Source organism: Siniperca chuatsi, linkage group LG11, assembly GCF_020085105.1.
Source record: "Siniperca chuatsi isolate FFG_IHB_CAS linkage group LG11, ASM2008510v1, whole genome shotgun sequence".
NCBI classification, from domain to species: domain Eukaryota; kingdom Metazoa; phylum Chordata; class Actinopteri; order Centrarchiformes; family Sinipercidae; genus Siniperca; species Siniperca chuatsi.
Genome location: NC_058052.1, coordinates 20,851,420 through 20,872,492, shown reverse-complemented (window position 1 = coordinate 20,872,492; position 21,073 = coordinate 20,851,420). Strand labels below are relative to the sequence as shown.

The window sequence follows — 21,073 nt, the reverse complement described above, 5'->3', positions numbered from 1 at the left end:
TTTTCTTTGGTAATATTCAGTTTAGCATCATTAATGGATATTTGTACTGATTGGTAGACCTTCTTTTTAAGTTTGTGGGTAGGCTATTCATTTACATCACTCTGTTCAGTAAGCCTGAGAATGTTTTTGTGCCTTACACACTTCAACCAAGTGCTGATGTCTCAAGTTTACTTAAGTAAAACAATATTTTCTACAGTGGGGGAAGAAGTACTCTTTACACAAGTAAAAGTAGGAATACCACACTGTAAAAATACTCACATACATATTTATTATCAGCAAAATGTACTTAAAGTTTCAAAATTACTCATTATGGCCCCCCTCAGAGTTACATTATTTCAGTCATTATATTGTTATTTTAATATTGCTGATGCATTTTAATGTTGTAGCTGGTTGAGGTGGAACTAATTTTATCACTTTATATGTTGTTGGATTGTTTAATCTACAACTTTGTATCAGATCTGATAAGTTCATCATATTTGAAAAAAAAATTGCAAAGTAACTAGTGACTATAGTGGTCATGAAAATGTAGTGGAGTAAAAAGTACAATATTTCCCTCTGAAATGTAGAGGAGTAGAAAGTAGAAGAACATGGAAATACTCAAGTAAAGTACAAGTATCTATAAACTGTACCTAAGTACAGTACTTGAGTAACTGTACTTAGTTACCTTTCAAAATCTGCTCTACCGAAGAAGAGAAGATCATTGAAGGCCAGAAACACCTTCAAGTCTTCTCATTTACTAAATTAGTCATCTAATTAAGAATTGGAAATAGCCTTAAAGAGGGAATAGTCTGATTCAGCAGCACTGGGCAATAAGGGGATATACTGTATGCACATGGCCAAACCTTTTTTACTTACAGTAAAAGCTCTCAATGTGATATTAGGATCCACATTTATAATCGCACTGCCAGGCATTATGAAAATCCACACATGACTAAAGCAAGAACGCTTCTGAGAAATTAGGGCAAAACACTCTATCTCCTACTCATTCCACTCGCACAATTGCATTGCCCAGTGGATATCCATCCATCATCAATGGAAAGCCCTGGGACATTAAAAATCTATCAAGTAAATTTGTCCACAGGAACACATTTCAATAGTAACTTTACACCTGTGTCTTTGTGCTGCTGTAATCACATGACAATGGCTCCCGTCTGCAGCATGGCTTTTTGGAACGGTAACAGGAGAGCTGAGTGATGTTGCTGGACTAATTTTAGCCTCTTAGACTCATTATAATGTGGTGTTACATTTCTCTCCATTCAATCACATGTGAGTCCACCTACAGTGGACAACACAAGCACAAGAAATCCAATTAGTTTATTGAAAGGAACACTTTTAATCAGGACTTAAGTTCGATACGTTCACCTGGAGGCTATTTGAGATGATTTCTGTGTATATTTGCAGGTGCCAGTCAGTGTACTCTAGGCTGAATATTAACTGACTTAGCTCATAAATATCTGTGATGCAGTGATATCTTCAGAACATCAAAGGGGTTACCTCATGCAGTGAACTGTGTGGATTATTACTGGCCACAGCAGAATAGAAAATATACATTTCTCTCTTTTTGCTCTTATCTGATATCACACTTGTTTATCTCAGCTACCATACCTCAATATGTTTTATTATGCATAATTTATGTTTTCTGCAATACATCTTTTCAATTACTAATATTCAACATTGAGGTCCCTCATTTCCAACACACCAATTACTGTATCTATTCATGGCTACGACCATTGCTCATACCTAATACCATATATTTATAGTGTGTTAGTCATAGTAATTCATAAGGCAAACATTGGTTGGCCCAGTCTGAATGACTGCCGTGACAGTGAACTAATTGCCTCCAAAACACAATTTCACATTCATGGGCAACTATTACAGCTGAATTATTTGATAATGTCAAGTGAGTCGTTTTATTAAGCGCCACACAAATGTAATCATGCGGCAGGGCAATGTGAATTCGAGTGTATACATAAGTGTTAACATCACTATGGGTTTTAGGTTATTACTACTGCAGCAAATGTAAATTTGCCTCATTGATAGAAAGTGCTCAGCTGAATTGGAAATGTGCAAACCACAAACAAAAAAGGCTGCTTCATTCTCCTGCCATCTGCATACACATCAGGACTCACACACACACACACACACACACGCACACACACACGCACACACACACACACACACACACACACGCATTTTATATCTCCCCATCTGAAACCGGGATTACAATCATGAATAATGTATTTATGTAAATGTCTGATGGGTATAACTATAAAAGATGAGAGTGATTGAAAAGGCATTTTGTTAGATTGAGTTACAGCTGCCTGTGAGTTATGGATGTTTTCAGAGCAGGGAGAGAGGCGAACACCACTGAATCTAAAAACAAGTGATGAAGCAAAGAGGTCATAGTGTCACCTCCACATCTGAGAAATACATTAATACAGAATCTGATCTCAGCATTTACGATTTGCTCCGTGCTTTTCAAACATCAGTCAGGTTATTACACCCAGTGGTCAAACCGTCATTGACTATGATGTCGCTGAGGACAGTGACCTCAGCGTTTACCATCTGCGTAATGCATCACGATTGCTTTTTCTGTCAAACACTGAATTGTTATAAAACGAGCATAAATGTCAGCAGACATCTATGATCAGATTATTCACTGGTGCGTGTCACCCTCCCAACTGAGAGTACTGCATTATGTGTATGTCAAATAAATGTGTGTATAGGCAATTATAAAGCAGCCATTTTACACTGGCAGTTTTCAAGATTTGTCATAAGGTATTCTATTTGAATAACAGCTTCACTTGTCATGTGCGCAATACTGTTGTAATCTGTGTAATCCCTGTGATATATCTGCAAATCAGGACACAGCAGCCTATTCAAGAATGGAGACAATGGATACGTTTTGAAATATGACTGACAACTGCTGAATTGTTCCATTACAGCAGTGCAGGAAAGGAAACACAGTATTTTGTTCAGAGCTCAGAGCCTGAGCACACATATTAAAGTAAAAAAAAAAACCTCTCACCATTAATAATTTATCTCATTTTATAAGGCAATTTAGCAGTCACTTGAAGTTGCTATGGTGACAGGGGGGTATTTTGAGACAACTAATGACCTATGCAAAACCCACTCACTGTAAACTTCACTCAAGCTAAATGAGATTGCTGTCTGTGCTGTGTGTGATACATGGCTGAGAACTTAATCCCCACGCTATGCTTGGCCTTTTTCTGCACAGGACAAATTAAGGTTCTTAATATCAATGTAAAACATCTGTGGGCTGTTTACTGTACAGGGAATATGAGCCAAGTAGCAACCAGGGGCCAGCACTGCGCTGCATAATAGCCTTTTGTTTTGATTACTAATGCAGAATTCATAACAGTTGTCAGGTTAAGGTCAGAAAAAACTCCAGCGAGTGAAAGGAAAATGAATACTCATGATATGGTTTGAATGTAACTTAATATGTTTCACACAAAATCCCCTTCAATATCTCTTTATTTTTCGGCTTACGTCAAAGATTCCACATTGGAAAAGCTTTGAAGACTCGCTCTGTTCTGAGGCAAATCATATTTGTCCAATAACCGCTTGGCCTGTTGCAGCTGTCGGGGCTGAGACAGAATGAGTCATGTGTTACCCATTTAAGCCCAATTTCTCCCATGCAAATGCCTGACATGTGTGACTCTGCAGGGCCCTGAGTTGAAAACTGTATTTTTGAAACGAGGAGAGAGAATCAAGGCCAAAGCTGTGTGACCATTTAGCCACCTGCTTCACCCGTGACCTGCTGTTTAAAGAAAGTTTATATTTATGAAACAATCCACTTGTGTTGTTTCTGACATGCCTTTAAAGCAGGCTCAGCTTCCATGAAATTAAATGAATAAACAAAGGAGGAATGGATTCTGTGGTTTCTCCTTAAAAGGCGCTCTCTTTTGGAAAATATGAGTTATATCCTCTGAACTGTTAGTGAAAACATTTTTCATCCCTAAAAATAAATTGACATGGAGCAATGGCTGCTAATTTTAAAAACACCTCTTCAGTCTCTCCCCCCTCCTTTTTACATAGTGTGCTGAGCCTTTTTGGACATTAGCATAAATAGCAGGTTGACTAATAAAGGTGTGACTTTCAGAGCTGTTTTTCTATGCTCTGTCTGGAAGCTGTGGTGTTGAGTGCCACCTGTTGGGATACAGCAGTAACGACATGGAGCTGGAGCAGTATTACACAGGATTACAGAGGGCAATTTACATAATAGCCAAGTTATTAATTAGCCACTCTTGAGAGAGGTGTATCTGTTGGTCACAAACTACTGAGAAAAGCTGCACTGTGGCTTTCTACACTACCAAATGCATTATCTAGGGCAAGTTGCAGCTTTAAATACAACCTGAAATGTATCTAATGTCTCTTCTGCTGCTACCCGGTGTGCTTTAAAATGTTACTATTTTTTAATGCTTGAAACTTCAGTGTTTCTACTTGAATTTTCTGCATCAATGTGAAAAAGCCCTTTAAATAGCTGTTCAGGCATGCAACAATTAAACTGTGAGCTGAAACCTGAACAAATGAAACTCTCTGAGGGTTAGCAGATTTGAAAAGCAGGCGGATGCAACACATCTATTGAACCGCAGGGGAAACTCAAGGCTAGAAGATGACAACAACCTTAAACGCTTGAAGTCATGGAATTAAAGCAATCACACAACATATGAAGCGTACTGATGGACCAGTCCTGTACACTGGTTAGGTATCCGTGCAAAAGATAAACGTTCTAGGAGAATATCAATAAAATGTGCATAATGCTAAAGAGAATGTAGGCGTATGAATGCCATCAACTCTTCTCCACTGCATCATGCTTTTTTAACCAAACATTTCTGGCTATCCTGCCTGAGACACCACCCTGATGAAGTCAAGATAGCTGAAAACATTTGGTGAATAAAGCATAATGTACTGGAAAAGAGTTGTGTGACGTGTTTCTTTAATACATTTTGATGAACTTGGATTGATGCTTACACTGCTCTGCACCTTGCGGTGTCTCAAAGTTAGAAATTGCGGTGTACAGTATGAAGGCGAACACAACCAACCAAAACCGGAGGTTTCGGTATCATTGTGGGTGAGAAAAGGTGGAATCATGCATCCCTAATATAGGGCTACATGATCTTTTTTGGTATGTAAACATAAGTTTCACTGAACCAGTTTTGATTGTGTTTTTGCCTTAATTTGATTTTAATTGTCAGTTATTTTATATCTAATAGCCATCATCCTTTGTAGCAATATTTCAAACACTGATCTCACAGCAGATACAGATTATTGCTTCACTGTGGTCTATTTTATTCTATTCTACATTACAAGATTATTTTTTGTGCTGACACAGTGAATAGCTCCACATGAGCTTTGTAGCGGTGCTGATTGAAGCAGCAGCATAGAGGGAATCACTGTTCTGTGATCAGTGAACAGAGCCCCTTGGACATCTCTGTCATCATCATCTCCACACAGCCAAGAACTGAGTCTTGAACAGCACTCTCACACAGAATCACTGGATAATACCCGGCCAGACACCAGGCCAGCGGTATGATGCTGGATGACCTTTCTGTCTCTGTCAATAGAGAAGTGTTTGTTTCCCTTTATGACTGACTGACTCACTCACTCACTCACTCGCTGACAGAATAAGTTGCTGTAGTCTAGAGGGAACAATCTTGACTAAAATTGGCTTGATTTTTGTTTCAGTGCCACTTTTTTAGGCTTCAATAGGTCGGAAACCAGGGAACGGGATAAACACCAGGGACATGTTTCACAAATACACCAGTGGTTTCATAAAAAACTCAACCCACAATGTTTTTTGACACAGGATGTAACAGAACTCTTTTTGGATACTCTCTACTCTACTTTTTTTTTCTTTCTTTCTTTTTTTTCTTTCTTTTTTTTACACAGTCTGACATTCTCATTGTGATTTCACGTGATGCAAACCGAGGGATGTTGATAGACAATTTGGAACAAAGACAGGAAAAGTCTGTCTCCTTTCCAAGGTTACAGGCCTTTCTACTGTTTCCTCTCTTCCTGCACTGGCTGGCCGGATTGATTTGAATAGAAATCTACTCAGCATGCAGCCAAGTAGGGCAAAATGACTTGTGAGCATGTGTGTGTGTGTGTGTGTGTGTGTGTGTGTGCGTGCGTGTCTTAGTCAGGGTGGATTTAGACTGATGGGTTATTTCCTCCATGGCGAGATAATAAGAAATATGATTAGACTACGTGATTGTGGTTTTATGTTGGATAAGTCCTAATGACTGATGAGAAATGTTAAGAACTGAGTTGTGTAATTTTACATGTTTTATTAGAACTTACTCTTCATTTTCCAAACCATAAAATAATGGATAGATATGTTGTTTAAAATTACACCATATGTGTTTTATGTTTGTTGCGTTTTTTTAAACACTGCTTTTATTGTTTTTGTATGGTCTGATGTTTCTGTATGCATGCATGTGTATATGTTTGTGTGCGTTATGAAATTTAAACATTTTTGCATGTTTGGGGTTTTACAATGCTAGATATATGAACATAATCCAGGTCCCTTGCTAAAAAAATCTTTATGCAACCATAATTACAGTACATTTAGGTCTGTATTTATTTTTCCATGTTTCCACACAAAAGTGGATCATGGAAAAAAGTTAATATTAATAAAACAAAACAAACAAAGATAAATAATAAAATAAAAAAATATTCTACCAAATGTTAATAACAAATATTCTCATGTGTAATTCCCAAAATACAATCCTTTGCTTTATGCAGTGCTGGACTGTAACAAAGTACATTTACTCAAGTACAAGTTTGAGGTTGGTCAATGTTTTTTATTAACATATCCATTCATATTCTGAACAAATACTATATAAAAACAAATGAAAAGAGTGCTTATTTCTATTGTATTTCACTTAATAAATGTTCTGAAACTATCAGATTTTCCTTGTTGTTTTACTACCCGTATTGCATAGTGTTGCCCTGAGGCAACACAAAAATGCCCTGGGGGCAGGGGCAATTCTGATCATTGATACTTTATCAGAGAACCTCAATCTTCCAAACAATAGGATGAAATATTCTTTTTATGAAAAACCATAATGTGTGCAGTAGAAGGACATGTAGTAATGTAACAAACGTTTTACCTTTGATACTTTGATGCTGATAATAACTTTTGCACTTAGTAGTAAGATTTTTAATTCTTCCACCACTGGCTTCTTGTGACTACACTGAAAAAATCAGCACTTCATTGGAAATGGAAATGTACACTCTATTAGTCATTAGTTACAGTTTTCGGTCGTGCATTACAGATTCCTGGAATAACAAACAGAAAAGGAAATGCGCTTCATGTTGTCATTCCTGGTGAATGAACAGCTGATGTGATGCTGCCCTCTCCTGTACAGTCACAGAGTTTGGGATGGTCTCACGGTGTCATCCATATCTCACTGAATAATTCTCAATGAGCTCTCTGTAGCTTGCCTTGTCATGCATTTAACAGCTCCTCATTGGTTCTGGATCTACCCAGCAGCGCCGTTACCCTTCACTATCTGATCCCCGGTCAGGTAAAACCGGATGGGACTTTCTTTCTAGGCGGGGCTTAAACTTTAGGGACTTTGTTCGAAAAACTGCATCCAACAATTTTTTTTTCACAGTTGAAGCAGCGACTCTCAAGGATCGTAACTTTCAGGAACAACGGGAAAGCGTCTGTGCACAATAACCAGCCAGCGTGATGGGCTTGTTCAAGTTTATATGTGCGATTATTACTAGAGCGTTATTTATCCTCGTCTCTCTGGCCGGGGTCTGGAGGGTGACGTGGGTGAAGAAAGATCACAATTACTGGTTCCTGACTTTCCTCTTTCTGCCGCTTGTTGTTGAAATGATAATAACACTGAAGAGCCGAAAGGGACAAGATTACAAATGGTAAGATGAGATGCATGCATGTAAGTGTTTGTAAATGCGTTGTAATTATTTTATGCTTGTAGGCCTATTATGCAATTTAACCTAATATATTTATTTTTGTGTAAAACTAATCTCAGCTGTATGGTTTGTACATATTTTCTGTTGTTGAATAGATGTACAGTAGAATACATAAATAAATGATGAAATGAAATAAGCTGTTGTTGTTGTTACCCCCCCCCCGCCTTCAACCCTTCCCGAACCTCCCTGAAGACTCTGCATCCTGCTTGTTCATCCGGTGATATTCTTGAACTGGTCCTGGGACAGTGAAGATGGGGTGGTACTTAATTCTAGGGACTCTAGGGACTGAACTTCCGCAAATATGTCCTCAACGTCTAAACTTGATCTATAAACAATATTCTGTATTTCATTTTCTTGACATGTATAGTTTTTTTGTTGAACCTTCAATGACAGCAGACATTTGAATTTAACATACAATAAAAACCAGTACAACACAGTATACATTAGTTATCCTGTTTAATTATTAAGCCTTTCAAGAAGCAAAGGTTTGTGTGGGAGTATCTCAATATAGTGAACTGAAAACAACGTGATACTAAAATACCCAGATGTAGGACTGCAACTAACGATTATTTTCATCTAATCTAATGATTTGTTTGATTAATTGTTCGTTTTTATAAAATAGATCAGAAAATAGTGAAAAAATAATTCCCTAGAGTCCAAGATGACATCTTCACGTGTCAACAATCCAAACAGTCCAAACCACAAATATATTTACCTTAAATTCATATGAGACAAACAAAAGCAGCAAATCTTCACATTTCAAAAGCTGGAACTAGCATATTTTTGGCATAAAATGACTACTACTACTACTAATTGATCAATCGACTAATTGTTTCAGCTCTAAATCTATTTATCTAAATTTACTAGCCAATATTAGATAAGTGTAGGCTTTGAAAATATAAATTCTTGATGCTGGAATTAAGGTACATTTTCCCCATGCATCTTTATCAAGTTGTGTTGATAAAGTGCTGTTTGGTTGTTTTGCAGGTTTTCTCCTCCTATCTTTCTGTTTCTCATCAGTATCATTCCCTCCATCTGGCTCTTGGAGCTCCACCACCAGCAGAACAAAGCCAGCGACCCTCAGGTACTCTACACCAGAAACAAAAATACTTAGTGTCTAACTGCTTAAAACAACAGTTGCTCAATTGCTTGACAGATGTTGGTGGGTGGGGGTTGCAAAACTCTAGTTCTTCGAACAAGTAGCTACAGTTCATGATTCATTTATGTATTTATTCTATCAAATAGTACATTTGCTTTTAAACTTGAAGCTTTTAAGCTTTAATTACACTGAAAAGTAAAGTATAGTGTGTGAAATTCAGTCTGTAAAAAAACGTTCAACTGTTTTCAGTGCAAAAAGCTCGACTCTTGGGAGAATGTGCGTAGAGTGATTACTCTGAACGAGACCCTGGGAAACATCACCACATACCAGAACTACCTGAAGGTAGGAGTGACAGCCTGAAAAATATATTTAACTTCACTTGTCTCTTATAGAACATATTCTCTTTTATGATGCCTGCAAAGAACAGAAATGAACAAGCGTGACAAAGATGCTGTAGAAAACAAAATTTACCCTGTCAAAAATATAAAAAACTTTGTAACTGTATCCAAATCTTAGGCAACAGCAACTCCTCTCAACTGTATTCAAGGCCAAACTGTTGCTGTCTAGCTCTTCAGTGGCAAAGACTGTGGTTGTGTGAGGTTGTTATCTAAATCCTAAATCTGATCAGAAACCAGCACTAGGGTAATATGGGATCCCTGAGGAGACTTACTTTTGAGGAGCAGAGTTTCGGACAGATTCCTCGATTGCTAGTTTGGAGTGAATGCAGAAGAGAAAACCACGAACATCAAAAGATCTGAAAGCCGGATGCAGCCCCAGGGTTTAAATAATTTAGAAAGAACTCACCAATGGGAGAGACAAAGACTCTACCCACAAATACAGGCCTGGATTCTTTGAAGAGCCATCCGCCCTCTGTCATCGCTGAGATTTTGAGACAAGGTCGGCAGAACTTAAATATTTAATTCGGTTAATTGTGCTAATAACAGGATTGGCCAGGGTTTAAGGAATCTAAAATGCAGCCAGCAAGAAAAATATAAAGTAATTTGTTGATCATCAGTTTGTTCAAACACCCTCCTCTTTTTGCATATACAGTGCCTTGCGAAAGTATTCGGCCCCCTTGAACTTTGCGACCTTTTGCCACATTTCAGGCTTCAAACAAAGATATGAAACTGTAATTTTGTGTGAACAAACAACAAGTGGGACACAGTCATGAAGTGGAACGAAATTTATTGGATATTTCAAACTTTAACAAATCAAAAACTGAAAAATTAGGCGTGCAAAATTATTCAGCCCCCTTAAGTTAATACTTTGTAGCGCCACCTTTTGCTGCGATTACAGCTGTAAGTTGCTTGGGGTATGTCTCTATCAGTTTTGCACATCGAGAGACTGAAATTTTTGCCCATTCCTCCTTGCAAAACAGCTCAAGCTCAGTGAGGTTGGATGGAGAGCATTTGTGAACAGTAGTTTTCAGTTCTTTCCACAGATTCTCGATTGGATTCAGGTCTGGACTTTGACTTGGCCATTCTAACACCTGGATATGTTTATTTTTGAACCATTCCATTGTAGATTTTGCTTTATGTTTTGGATCATTGTCTTGTTGGAAGACAAATCTCCGTCCCAGTCTCTGGTCTTTTGCAGACTCCATCAGGTTTTCTTCCAGAATGGTCCTGTATTTGGCTCCATCCATCTTCCCATCAATTTTAACCATCTTCCCTGTCCCTGCTGAAGAAAAGCAGGCCCAAACCATGATGCTGCCACCACCATGTTTGACAGTGGGGATGGTGTGTTCAGGGTGATGAGCTGTGTTGCTTTTATGCCAAACATAATGTTTTGCATTGTTGCCAAAAAGTTCAATTTTGGTTTCATCTGACCAGAGCACCTTCTTCCACATGTTTGGTGTGTCTCCCAGGTGGCTTGTGGCAAACTTTAAATGACACTTTATATGGATATCTTTAAGAAATGGCTTTCTTCTTGCCACTCTTCCATAAAGGCCAGATTTGTGCAGTATACGACTGATTGTTGTCCTATGGACAGAGTCTCCCACCTCAGCTGTAGATCTCTGCAGTTCATCCAGAGTGATCATGGGCCTCTTGGCTGCATCTCTGATCAGTCTTCTCCTTGTATGAGCTGAAAGGTTAGAGGGATGGCCAGGTCTTGGTAGATTTGCAGTGGTCTGATAATCCTTCCATTTCAATATTATCACTTGCACAGTGCTCCTTGGGATGTTTAAAGCTTGGGAAATCTTTTTGTATCCAAATCCGGCTTTAAACTTCTCCACAACAGTATCTCGGACCTGCCTGGTGTGTTCCTTGTTCTTCATGATGCTCTCTGCGCTTTAAACGGACCTCTGAGACTATCACAGTGCAGGTGCATTTATACGGAGACTTGATTACACACAGGTGGATTCTATTTATCATCATTAGTCATTTAGGTCAACATTGGATCATTCAGAGATCCTCACCGAACTTCTGGAGAGAGTTTGCTGCACTGAAAGTAAAGGGGCTGAATAATTTTGCACGCCCAATTTTTCGGTTTTTGATTTGTTAAAAAAGTTTGAAATATCCAATGAATTTCGTTCCACTTCATGATTGTGTCCCACTTGTTGTTGATTATTCACAAAAAATTACAGTTTCATATCTTTATGTTTGAAGCCTGAAATGTGGCAAAAGGTCGCAAAGTTCAAGGGGGCCCGAATACTTTCGCAAGGCACTGTAAGATAAAAGATAAAATAATATAAGAAAAACTTACAAGACATTTTAGTTTCATCAGATTTGAGTTTCTGCACAGTCGATACAGTTCAGTATGATCTGTTTAGGATAACGGTGCCAAGTTAGTTAGTTAGCATGCAAAGACTCTGTCTGTGTGAAGCATAACATTAACTAACATCAACTTAGCATGTGGCTACCAAGAGACCTAACAGTGAAAACACATCACAGCAAAAAAACTCAATGAACACATCAGTACATGTACATCATTAAAACTAAACCATCCTGTACTTAGCCAAGTACACTGTTAAGCTATGTGAAGCTATATAATGCCTAGTCAAATTACATTACCAGTCCATGGACTGATGCTCCGTTAGCCGGCGGTCAGCCGGTTATGTACAGGCCAGGCGGGCAAGAATTGCATCCGATGCAGTCTTTTGGTGTGCAGTATCCGTTTGTGCAGATGGGTGGAACCCGGTCTGTTATCTGTTGTCCTCCTTAGTTAGCTTGGTGCTAACTTCCTCAGTTGCTTTTAAAGTTTAGCTGGCAGACTTTGTGTAATAGGCACTAAACTTTGTTGCAGGGATCTTATGCAGGCTCTCGCGACTGGCCACTAGTGGCTGGGATGCGTCGTTCAATTTTCTCTGGATTTTGGAATGCTGAGTTCAAATGCTCTCTGGATTTTGAAGTATAAAAGAGCATGCAGTCCTAATCAAAGTTCAGTTAAAAATCACACAAATGAATGAATTAATCTGTGGAGTCCCAACAATCTGCTTCTCTGTCCGTCTCTCAAGCCACATTCACACATCTCCAAATCTGTTCACTGCTATTCTCCATCCATCCACCAGATGCCCTTGGACTTTCCTTCTAGTCCCAGTCACCTGACGTTCCCCACCCACCTCCTTACCTGTTCCTTTTTTCCCTCATCAGCCCTGCAGTTGCCTGACCTTCCTCGCCCACTCACTCACCTGCGTTCGTTACCACGAACCTCATGCCTATAACTCCAAGCCGGACCCCGCACCTGAACCTGCCTGCCTACCTGCATACTTGCCTGTAAGCCATCAATTTAAAATAAATCTTTGAACTCTACCGCCCTGCCTGCATTGTTTACGTTTAGGTCCATTCCTGCTTTTCCTGAGTCTTGACAATATGAACTGGCCAAATAATGGAACCAGCGGATGAGGCAGTTTAAACCATTTTGTGCCTTGTGAGCCAATGCCAAAAGGATGATATTGAGCACAAGGAGACAGCTCTGTTGCTGGGCTAGCGAAGTTGTTACCTGGATTGGCAGAAGACTTGACCATTGCTCTAACCTCCTTGTCTGCTTGCTTCTACTCCAGCCTCCACCTCACATTACGAGCCTCCAGCTTACACCACATCCTGCTAGCCCCCAGCCTACACCTCAGTCTCCTTCCCCAGAAGAAGGCATGGTCTCCATGGCTCCTGATGCCATTGGCTGTCTCAGCTGACCAGCACCACAGAACCCAACTAGGGTTCTCTGTCCTTGGCTACGTCCAGCCTGAACCCCAGTCGGCCGTCCTTGCCGACATCCAGCCTGAACTTCAGTCAGATGTCCTTGCTGACTTCCTGCCAGACCTCCATTCGGCCTCTAGTCCTACACGCCAGGTGCCGGCCTCCAGTCCTGCACTGCAGCAAACCCCGACCTACAGCTGGATCATCAGTTGCCAGACCGCCCCTTAAGAGTGGTCCCGTCTACGTCACTGAACTCCGGGCTGACCTCCAGAGTTGTCCCGCCTAAGATCCCAACCTCCAGAGTGGTCCCGCCTAACTTCACAATATTTTATGACTGGAAATAACAGAAGCTTTACAAATACCAAAGTGGAATATCGCCAGCATGGGAATGATAAGAGCTGTATAATGTGACTTAAAAGCAGCATGTAGAGGGACAATAAAAGAGGTCCACAAATTGACCCTTGAGGAACTCCACATGTCAGAGAAGCCCAATGAAACAACCTGTCAGAAATACATACAGAGAACTTGCAAAGTCATAAATAAGAACTCACTGTACCAGTTATCCCAGTCCACTTTCACAGATAGCAGCATTTAAATCAAGAACACAAATGTAACTTTCACCCTGATCTGACTGCAACAGGATGTAATAGAATTTGGATGAAAGGTTTAGCTTAGATAGGTAGATTACAATGCAACAGACAGAATTTCTATGATAGATAACAAACATAAGAGCCTGAAAAGCAGTGTGGCCAATAACAGTAAGAGGGGAGCATTTGAAATTATTTAGCTAGACCACCACCACACCCATTTAGCCCAGGATAATTAAAAAGCTAAGATTCTGCAGGCACACCTCCAAAAGCTGGCTGCATGCCCCAGCCCTTACTGTGTTTCAGTCTGAGAAACAACTTGAAAACAAGTCTAAGTTGTGCAACATAATGGAGTTATTAAAGGATAAGTCTAGTGATATTCTATATTTTCTTATTCAACAAAGTCAACAAATCTCACTAAAAGAAACAAAACAATGAACAATGAATTTATCCTATTAACAAGTATTGTCTGTGTTGTCAAAGCCTGATAAGGCTTATTCCTCTGTGCCATAGAGCTCCATTTTTTCCAAAACTATTAAAAACATGGTTTGTCATGGTTTGAGGGTCTGTGTTTGGTTATTTCCTGTTTTATTTTGAAATATTCTCCTTGCCTCATGTGTCTGGTAGCTTTACTTCCTGTCTTTGTTTGCGTTTCCCTCCAGTTTGGATTGTTAGCCCCGCCCTAATTAGTTTCACCTGTTATGCTGCCCTCACCTGTATATATAGTCTTAGTGTTTCCTTTGTTCTTGGTCAGTTTGTCACGTTGATGTGTTGGTTCTGTCTTGTCTGCCTTTTGGACTTATGGCAGCCTGACTGCCTGTTACCTGTTTGTTGCCTGCTGGTCTGCCTTCCTGTATCTGCCAGTAGGCTCTTAATAAACCACTCAAGTCATCGTTCTGCCTCTTCTGTCTGCATTTGGGTCCTTTCGCTGTTCTTGCTTGCCAACGCAGTGACAAAAACACATCAATGAGCCACACTGTTGTTAATTACCATGAATGTGGGCATTGTAGTTGTCCAGAAAGAAATGACTCTCAGTCTCTCTTTTTCCAGAATATTAACGAGGCGTTATCAGCTGTCTGTTCCAATGACTGGATCCTGGCTCTTCATCAGATCCTGCTCATCCTCCTCATCGTGGGGAAGTGGCTTCTCCCCGTGGGAGGTGGAGTCACGCGGGATGAGCTCTCGCAGCTTCTCCTAATTTTTGTTGGCACTGCGGCAGACATTCTCGAATTTACCAGTGAGACGCTGTCAGATGTCAAGTGGGTGGCTAATCATGTTACTTATTGGTTATGAATATGTTTCATAGTTTTACGTATGTCTGCTGAGCTCTGTGCATGCACAGCATCCCACTGACATTTATTTAAACTCATTTGACCTACTTTGACTATATTTTCCGTGTGTCTTTCCCAGAGAGAACAGCCCTGAGCTGGTTTACATAATCTTAGCTGTATGGACTTGGAGCATGTTGCAGTTCCCTCTACATCTGGCCGGTCAGTGTGTGTTTGTGTGTTAAACCAATAACTTTGGAACTTATTAAGCAGTTATAGCTGTGTATTATTGTGCATAACCTCTTCCCAGTGTGGGACAATCTAAACAATGTGTTTAGAAATTGGCAAAACATTACTAAAGTCAGCAGCATCCAGGCCAGTGCTGTAACAGTGAAAAGTAGTTTGGCTGAAATCACTTGCTCCTCTATCTCCAGCTTTATCAAATTATTAACCCAAAAATCTGTTTTCACTTCCCGAGCCTTGAATACACCACAAGGGCTTTTATCAGAAACATGGTAATGTCCCTACTTTCACACATATAGTTCTAAACAGACTTACCACAAAAAGAAATCACATAGATTTTGGACTGACATGTCTCCACTTCTCAACTTGGCCATTATGAGGCCCAACTAGCAGATGTCTTTCTAAAACTTACTTGTACTGAGTACAGAAAAGAATGTAAACCCGCATAGACAAATCTGAGGGAACAAAGGATAGGGTTTCATGAAAGAGAACATTATAATGTGATTTGGAGACAGAGCAACTTTGTTCTTGGAAAAGACAACCCCCACTAACGATCTCAATTATTCATTACCCAACCTTTAATAATTTACAAATAGATGAGATTCTTAATGATACTTGCATGTATATCTTTACCATCACAACAGTTCTCGATTGTGTTTACAAATTAAGCTGATTTTCCCTTCAGTGCAATTGTTTGTGTTTGTGTTCATGTGGGTGTGTCTTTTTGTTACTGTAAACCAGCAGTCATGTCCAGTATGTTTTGAATGCAGTGTAAACACAGAAAGTGTTCAAAGTTCATTCTTGACATTGGAAACTAGCAGTTGAGAAAAGTTAGATCCATTTAATAGCTGTTCTGGAGCTTTTGATATTATCACATGATCTTCACCAGCTGATGAAGTTTGCCCAGTTGTCATGGAATTGTAGATGTTCAAATTTCCATTTTGCTGAGCACTTTAAAGACTTCTCAGCCATATTGTCTTAAAAGCTGCGGTTTGACATTAATTCTTGAGCTTGGAAATAGCAGATTAGAAAAAAAAACTTAACCTGCTGATGAATATCATGTGATGTGATTGAAAGCTCCAGAGCAGCTACTAAATGGACCTTCTGATGAGACTGTCGAACGTGCATCCATATTTTGTGTTGTTTATTTATATCAAATAAACTGCATAAAACTAAAATAGATTTTTAAGATTTAAATATAAGAAAGCCAGTAATGGATCACTGAATCAGTTTTTTAACAGATTAGTTTACTAAAATCACAAAAAGTGGCGGCAGAAGTCTCAGTTTAGGATTTCTTCAAACAGCAAAAACAATCACAACTATCTGATGGTGGTATCAAGCCAGGCAAAGGCTTTCATCTTGAATGATGGAAATCACTTAAACAGGAATTACAGTGACTCCTTGATACAATTAATTTTAGCTTATTTAACAGTGGCAAAACACTATCACACAGGGAGAAGCAATGCAACAGATTTAATGTATATAATGCCCTATATACATTAAAGCTGAAGCTAATTTGCAGCCCCCATCCCTGGTTAGGCTTTGAAATTCAGGTTAAACAACTAAACAAACAAATGTATATAACAGTTTGTTCCTTTGTCTCTGAATACTTAGGTTATTGCCAGGTTTGTTTCTTTTACAACAGCCTAAATGTGCAGCCTAACAGTCTACCCCTGCTCGTAGTGGCCACCATGACAACTTCCCGATAGTTTCCTTCTACCACTGACCTCCTTTTTTTTCTTTTTCTCTTTTTTTTCAAAAGTGGTGAACTCCAAGCCAGACAGTGAGGGTGAGCAGGGGGTCCAGGAGGTGTCCCTCTTGACTAAACACAGCACGGACATGTGGAGCACGGTGGAGGCCTTGTTTATCCAGGATGGGCCTTTCCTGGTGGTCAGGCTCACTGTCATGACCTACTTCGACGTCTTCCACCAGATGCTGGTTTTCTTCGCCATCAAGAACTTTCTTGTGGTCATACTGAGCTTGTACAGGTTGATCGTTATATGCCAGGACTTCAAACCCTCCAGCAGTAGAACCGGCAGGGGCAGCGCTGTCCCATGTACTTTATGAGCACAGGGGGGAGAGGAGAATTGGGGAGATGGAGAGATGTTACACCCAAAGTTTTACAGTTACAGCAGATTGGTAAAAACTACAATTGGAGCAGGAAAAGAAGGAAATGCTTGTTTTCTTCTCACAATGTACTTAACTCTGTGGAATCAATTGGATGTGAATAATAAACACTGTTGGGGGCAGAAAACAGTGAGCAAACATTTTCTTATAATTGCAAGGGGATGAGTTGGCAAGTTCACATTCCACAATCCAACACATTTCAAAGCTCATACTTCACCTCATCGACATTTCAGCCCCTATGGAGCTTACCTTGGTCAACTCAGTTAAAACGGCGCCATTTATTCAGTAGTTAAATGTGACTATTTGCGCATGGACATGCTGGGCTAAAAACCTGTTTTAAAGAGGCCTTATTGTTCAGCTGAAAAAGTGTAGTTTGACTGATTAACTGATATGACATTATAATAAAATAAGTTACGTGCCAAGCAGGCTTTGTTTGTTTTTCTTTCCTGCTTTGTCTCTCCCTCCCCTCCCCTGTGTTTTCTTCCATGTCCTCTACAGGCATTAACAAGGTGATTGGCTTGCATCTGTGCCATCCAGCCTTGCTGCTTATTGGGCAACCAATTCTGAAGCTGGTCAATTGTTATGCCATGCCAACTATAAAAGAAGCCTGCCAGAAGAGTTCAGGGGCAGACTCTTCAATGTTGTTTGTGACTGGATTGTGTAGGAGCAAACTTGGAAAAATTAGAGGTCTATGGAAAGAGGTTGGATGTTAGGTAAGTTTGGGGTATCCTATACATTTTTCACTCATGTAGTTCAGTCTGTCTAGAAACACTAGGTTTAGTGGTTGGTGCCACCTCTGTAAGTCTTTAGTTCTTGTTGTAGATATGATAGTTGAGCCTTTTTGTTTGTACATTTGTTTCTAGAGGTACCTTAGCTAAGGCTGGTTTTGTTGTATCTCACCTCATTTTGTTTGGCACAACCTACCCTGTCCAATCCTCTCAAGTACTTTGAGAACCTTTTGTAGTATGTTAATGGCATTTTATTGGAAATAAATAACTTTGTCACTGCCATTTTGACTTGCTTTGATTGTCATGTTGTTGTCTTTTTGCTTATAAAAATGAACAAGGGATGTAACAAAAGACATCAGGCAAACAGCAGGCAGGGGAGACAGAGGGAAAGAAGGAAGCAGAACAGGTAAAAGGAGTTGGGGTCCAAGTGAAAAATATCCTAAAATTATCACATTTAAATGGATAATGCATATTACTAAGCCTGTCAGCACAATAAAACAAATGACAATAGTCCCAAAGCACAACCTCTGCTTGTCAACACAGCACCAACAGTATCTGAAGCCAAGCTACTGCTTAGATACGGATTGGACAGATTTCTAATGGTGTGATGTCTGGCTGTGAAGCGTTAACAGAAGCTGAGATCAAGGAAGCACAATTTTCCCATCTTAACGCAGACAGGAAGTAAAATCTAACTATTTCAAAAGTATGTGCTTTAGAATATTACTTTTACACAAGCAGTGGTTTCAAGGCATCAATACTTTGATTAGGTGTGTGGCATCTTGTAGCATTTATTTATTACATCCACTCCATTTCAGATGGAAATATTGTACTTTTTACCTTACTACATTTATTTAACTGCTATAGATACTAGTTAATTTGAGTTCACATACAAAATATGACATATTAAATTATGTTATAGATTAAAGGCCTTACATACATCACAGGTGTTTTCAGTTACACTGCTCAGCTGTGTGAAGCTATGCTGGGACTTATGTGAGGTCATCATGTACTTAGAAGAATGATAAAGTTGTACATTTTTCCAAAACAAAACTAACAGCCCCTGAAGTCCTGGGGGAAAAATATTTTTTTCTTGTTGCACATGATGATCCCTTGTGTACAAATTATTAGTGTATGTGACATTAAAAAAATCATCTTTCGGGACATTCAAGGCTCCATAATTTCATTTAGCACAGAGTACTTTCACTTTTTATACTTTATGTATCACATTTTGCTGGTAATACTTATGTACTTTTAGTCAGTAGAATTTCAAAGGCAGGACTTGTAACTGTATTTTTACACTGTGGTATTGTTACTTTTACTTAAGTAAAGGCTCTGAATACTTCTTCCACCACTGATTGTTGCTAATGTACACAGACAGAAACACAAATACATACTTATCCTCTGGCCATATTTGTTTTTAATTATCTTTTTAAAGAATAAATGAAATGAGCAGGTTGCAGTACTCACCTGACACCTAAAACAAGAGCTCACCTTACAGTAGCAGCTACACTCAATATTAAAATGCAAAAACATTTACATTGTAATATTTGAATCATTTTGGACAGCAAATGTGATCTCTACAAACAGAGTCTCCTCTCTGTGGACATCAGAGTATTAACACTTTATGTCATCTGATGGCATATTTTGACAATGAATCAGTGACACTTAGTTTTAGTTTGAGAGATTGCATCAGTTTTATTTAAACATAGAAGGGATTACTGTAAATCAGAGTGTCACCTTTTATCCCAGTAAAATAGTCAGGGCTGCTGTCAAAGTGTCATCAGAGTTGTTCAACTGATTTTTCCCTCATTTGGGGTTTTGTTAATGGTGGGGTTTGCAAACACCAAATTCTCAATTCAATTCAATACTAGCCACAAAGTGTAGTGAGACAAAAATTAAAGAAAATAACTAAATATTAGTTAAATATGGTAAATATTGAACTTTTTACTTAACTACAAGTATTTGACAGCTTTAGTTACTTTACAAATTAAGATTTTTGCATACAAAACATACGAAGAGCTTATAAAATATGATTTGTTATAAATTCAACTACCCAACCGTTTATATAAGTACAGGTGAAACTATTAGTAAGAAATTTGCACATTTATTGGCAACTATTTTGATAATCATTTAAGTCATTTTTCATGCAAAACATTTCATGATTCCAGCTTCTCAAATCTGAGGATTTGTTTCCTTTTAATTATTTTAATTTATTTTTAATAATTTTGAGGTTTGGTTGGACAAAACTAAGCATTGTGATTGGCATTTTCACTATTGTCAAAATTTAAAAAAAACATCAATCAATGAATCGAGAAAATAATCAGCAGATTAATCCATAATGAAAATAATCATTAGTTGCAGTCCTATACAAAACAGTTAAAAATTAGCTCCACCTCAACCAACTACAACAGTAAAATCCTGTTTACTTTAATGCATGAGTAATAAAATCTAATTATATAATATATAACAGTCGCAGGAGCCATTTTTCTGCATTGAATACTTTTAATACTTTTCCTGATAATACTTACATACTTTTACTTAGTAACATTTTCAATGCAGGACTGTATTTTTACAGCGTGGTATTAGTACTTACTGTAAGTAAAGGATCTGAATACTGACAAATGTTTATTGGTATTGAACCTCGGCAAGCAGAAGTTAGTATCTCAGATTTATATGATCAAAATACATATGTGCCTTTATTGTAAAGAGAGGGAAGAATGAACGATCCTGGAGAAATAAAATAGTTATGTAAAAAAAAATTTAAAAAATCCTATAACTATAGCTTTCGGCTGCCATCTTGTGGCACTTTTTATTTACTGCATCCTCTCACTATCTCTCATTTTTCTCCTTTACTATCTTACCTCTCGCACCCCGACCCCTCACTGCCCAGTCCATAGCTACCTGTTGTAATCCTAAA

At 38.8% G+C, this 21,073-nt stretch overlaps 1 protein-coding gene across 2 annotated transcripts; it reads left to right on the top strand.

Moving 5' to 3' along the window:
* Positions 1-7,469: 7,469 nt before the first annotated feature.
* Positions 7,470-18,438, top strand: LOC122884043 (transmembrane protein 26-like). 2 transcript variants are annotated; one of them, XM_044213359.1, is made up of 7 exons: positions 7,470-7,911; positions 8,956-9,052; positions 9,317-9,409; positions 12,661-12,783; positions 14,841-15,049; positions 15,201-15,280; positions 17,064-18,438. In XM_044213359.1, exons 1-7 carry the CDS (start codon positions 7,721-7,723, stop codon positions 17,366-17,368), a joined length of 1,098 nt encoding a protein of 365 aa, XP_044069294.1. In that variant the 5' UTR covers positions 7,470-7,720; the 3' UTR covers positions 17,369-18,438. The 2 variants fall into 2 exon arrangements, with proteins under 2 accessions (XP_044069294.1, XP_044069295.1); XM_044213360.1 differs by lacking the exon at positions 12,661-12,783 and having other exon boundaries at positions 7,476-7,911.
* Positions 18,439-21,073: the final 2,635 nt, after the last annotated feature.

Coding starts and splice junctions, on each gene's coding strand:
- LOC122884043 (XM_044213359.1), top strand. CDS start 7,721: ATGGGCTTGTTCAAGTTTATATGTGCGATTATTACTAGAGCGTTATTT. Junction 7,912..8,955: donor AAGGGACAAGATTACAAATG/GTAAGATGAGAT, acceptor GTTGTTTTGCAG/GTTTTCTCCTCCTATCTTTC. Junction 15,050..15,200: donor GAGACGCTGTCAGATGTCAA/GTGGGTGGCTAA, acceptor TGTCTTTCCCAG/AGAGAACAGCCCTGAGCTGG.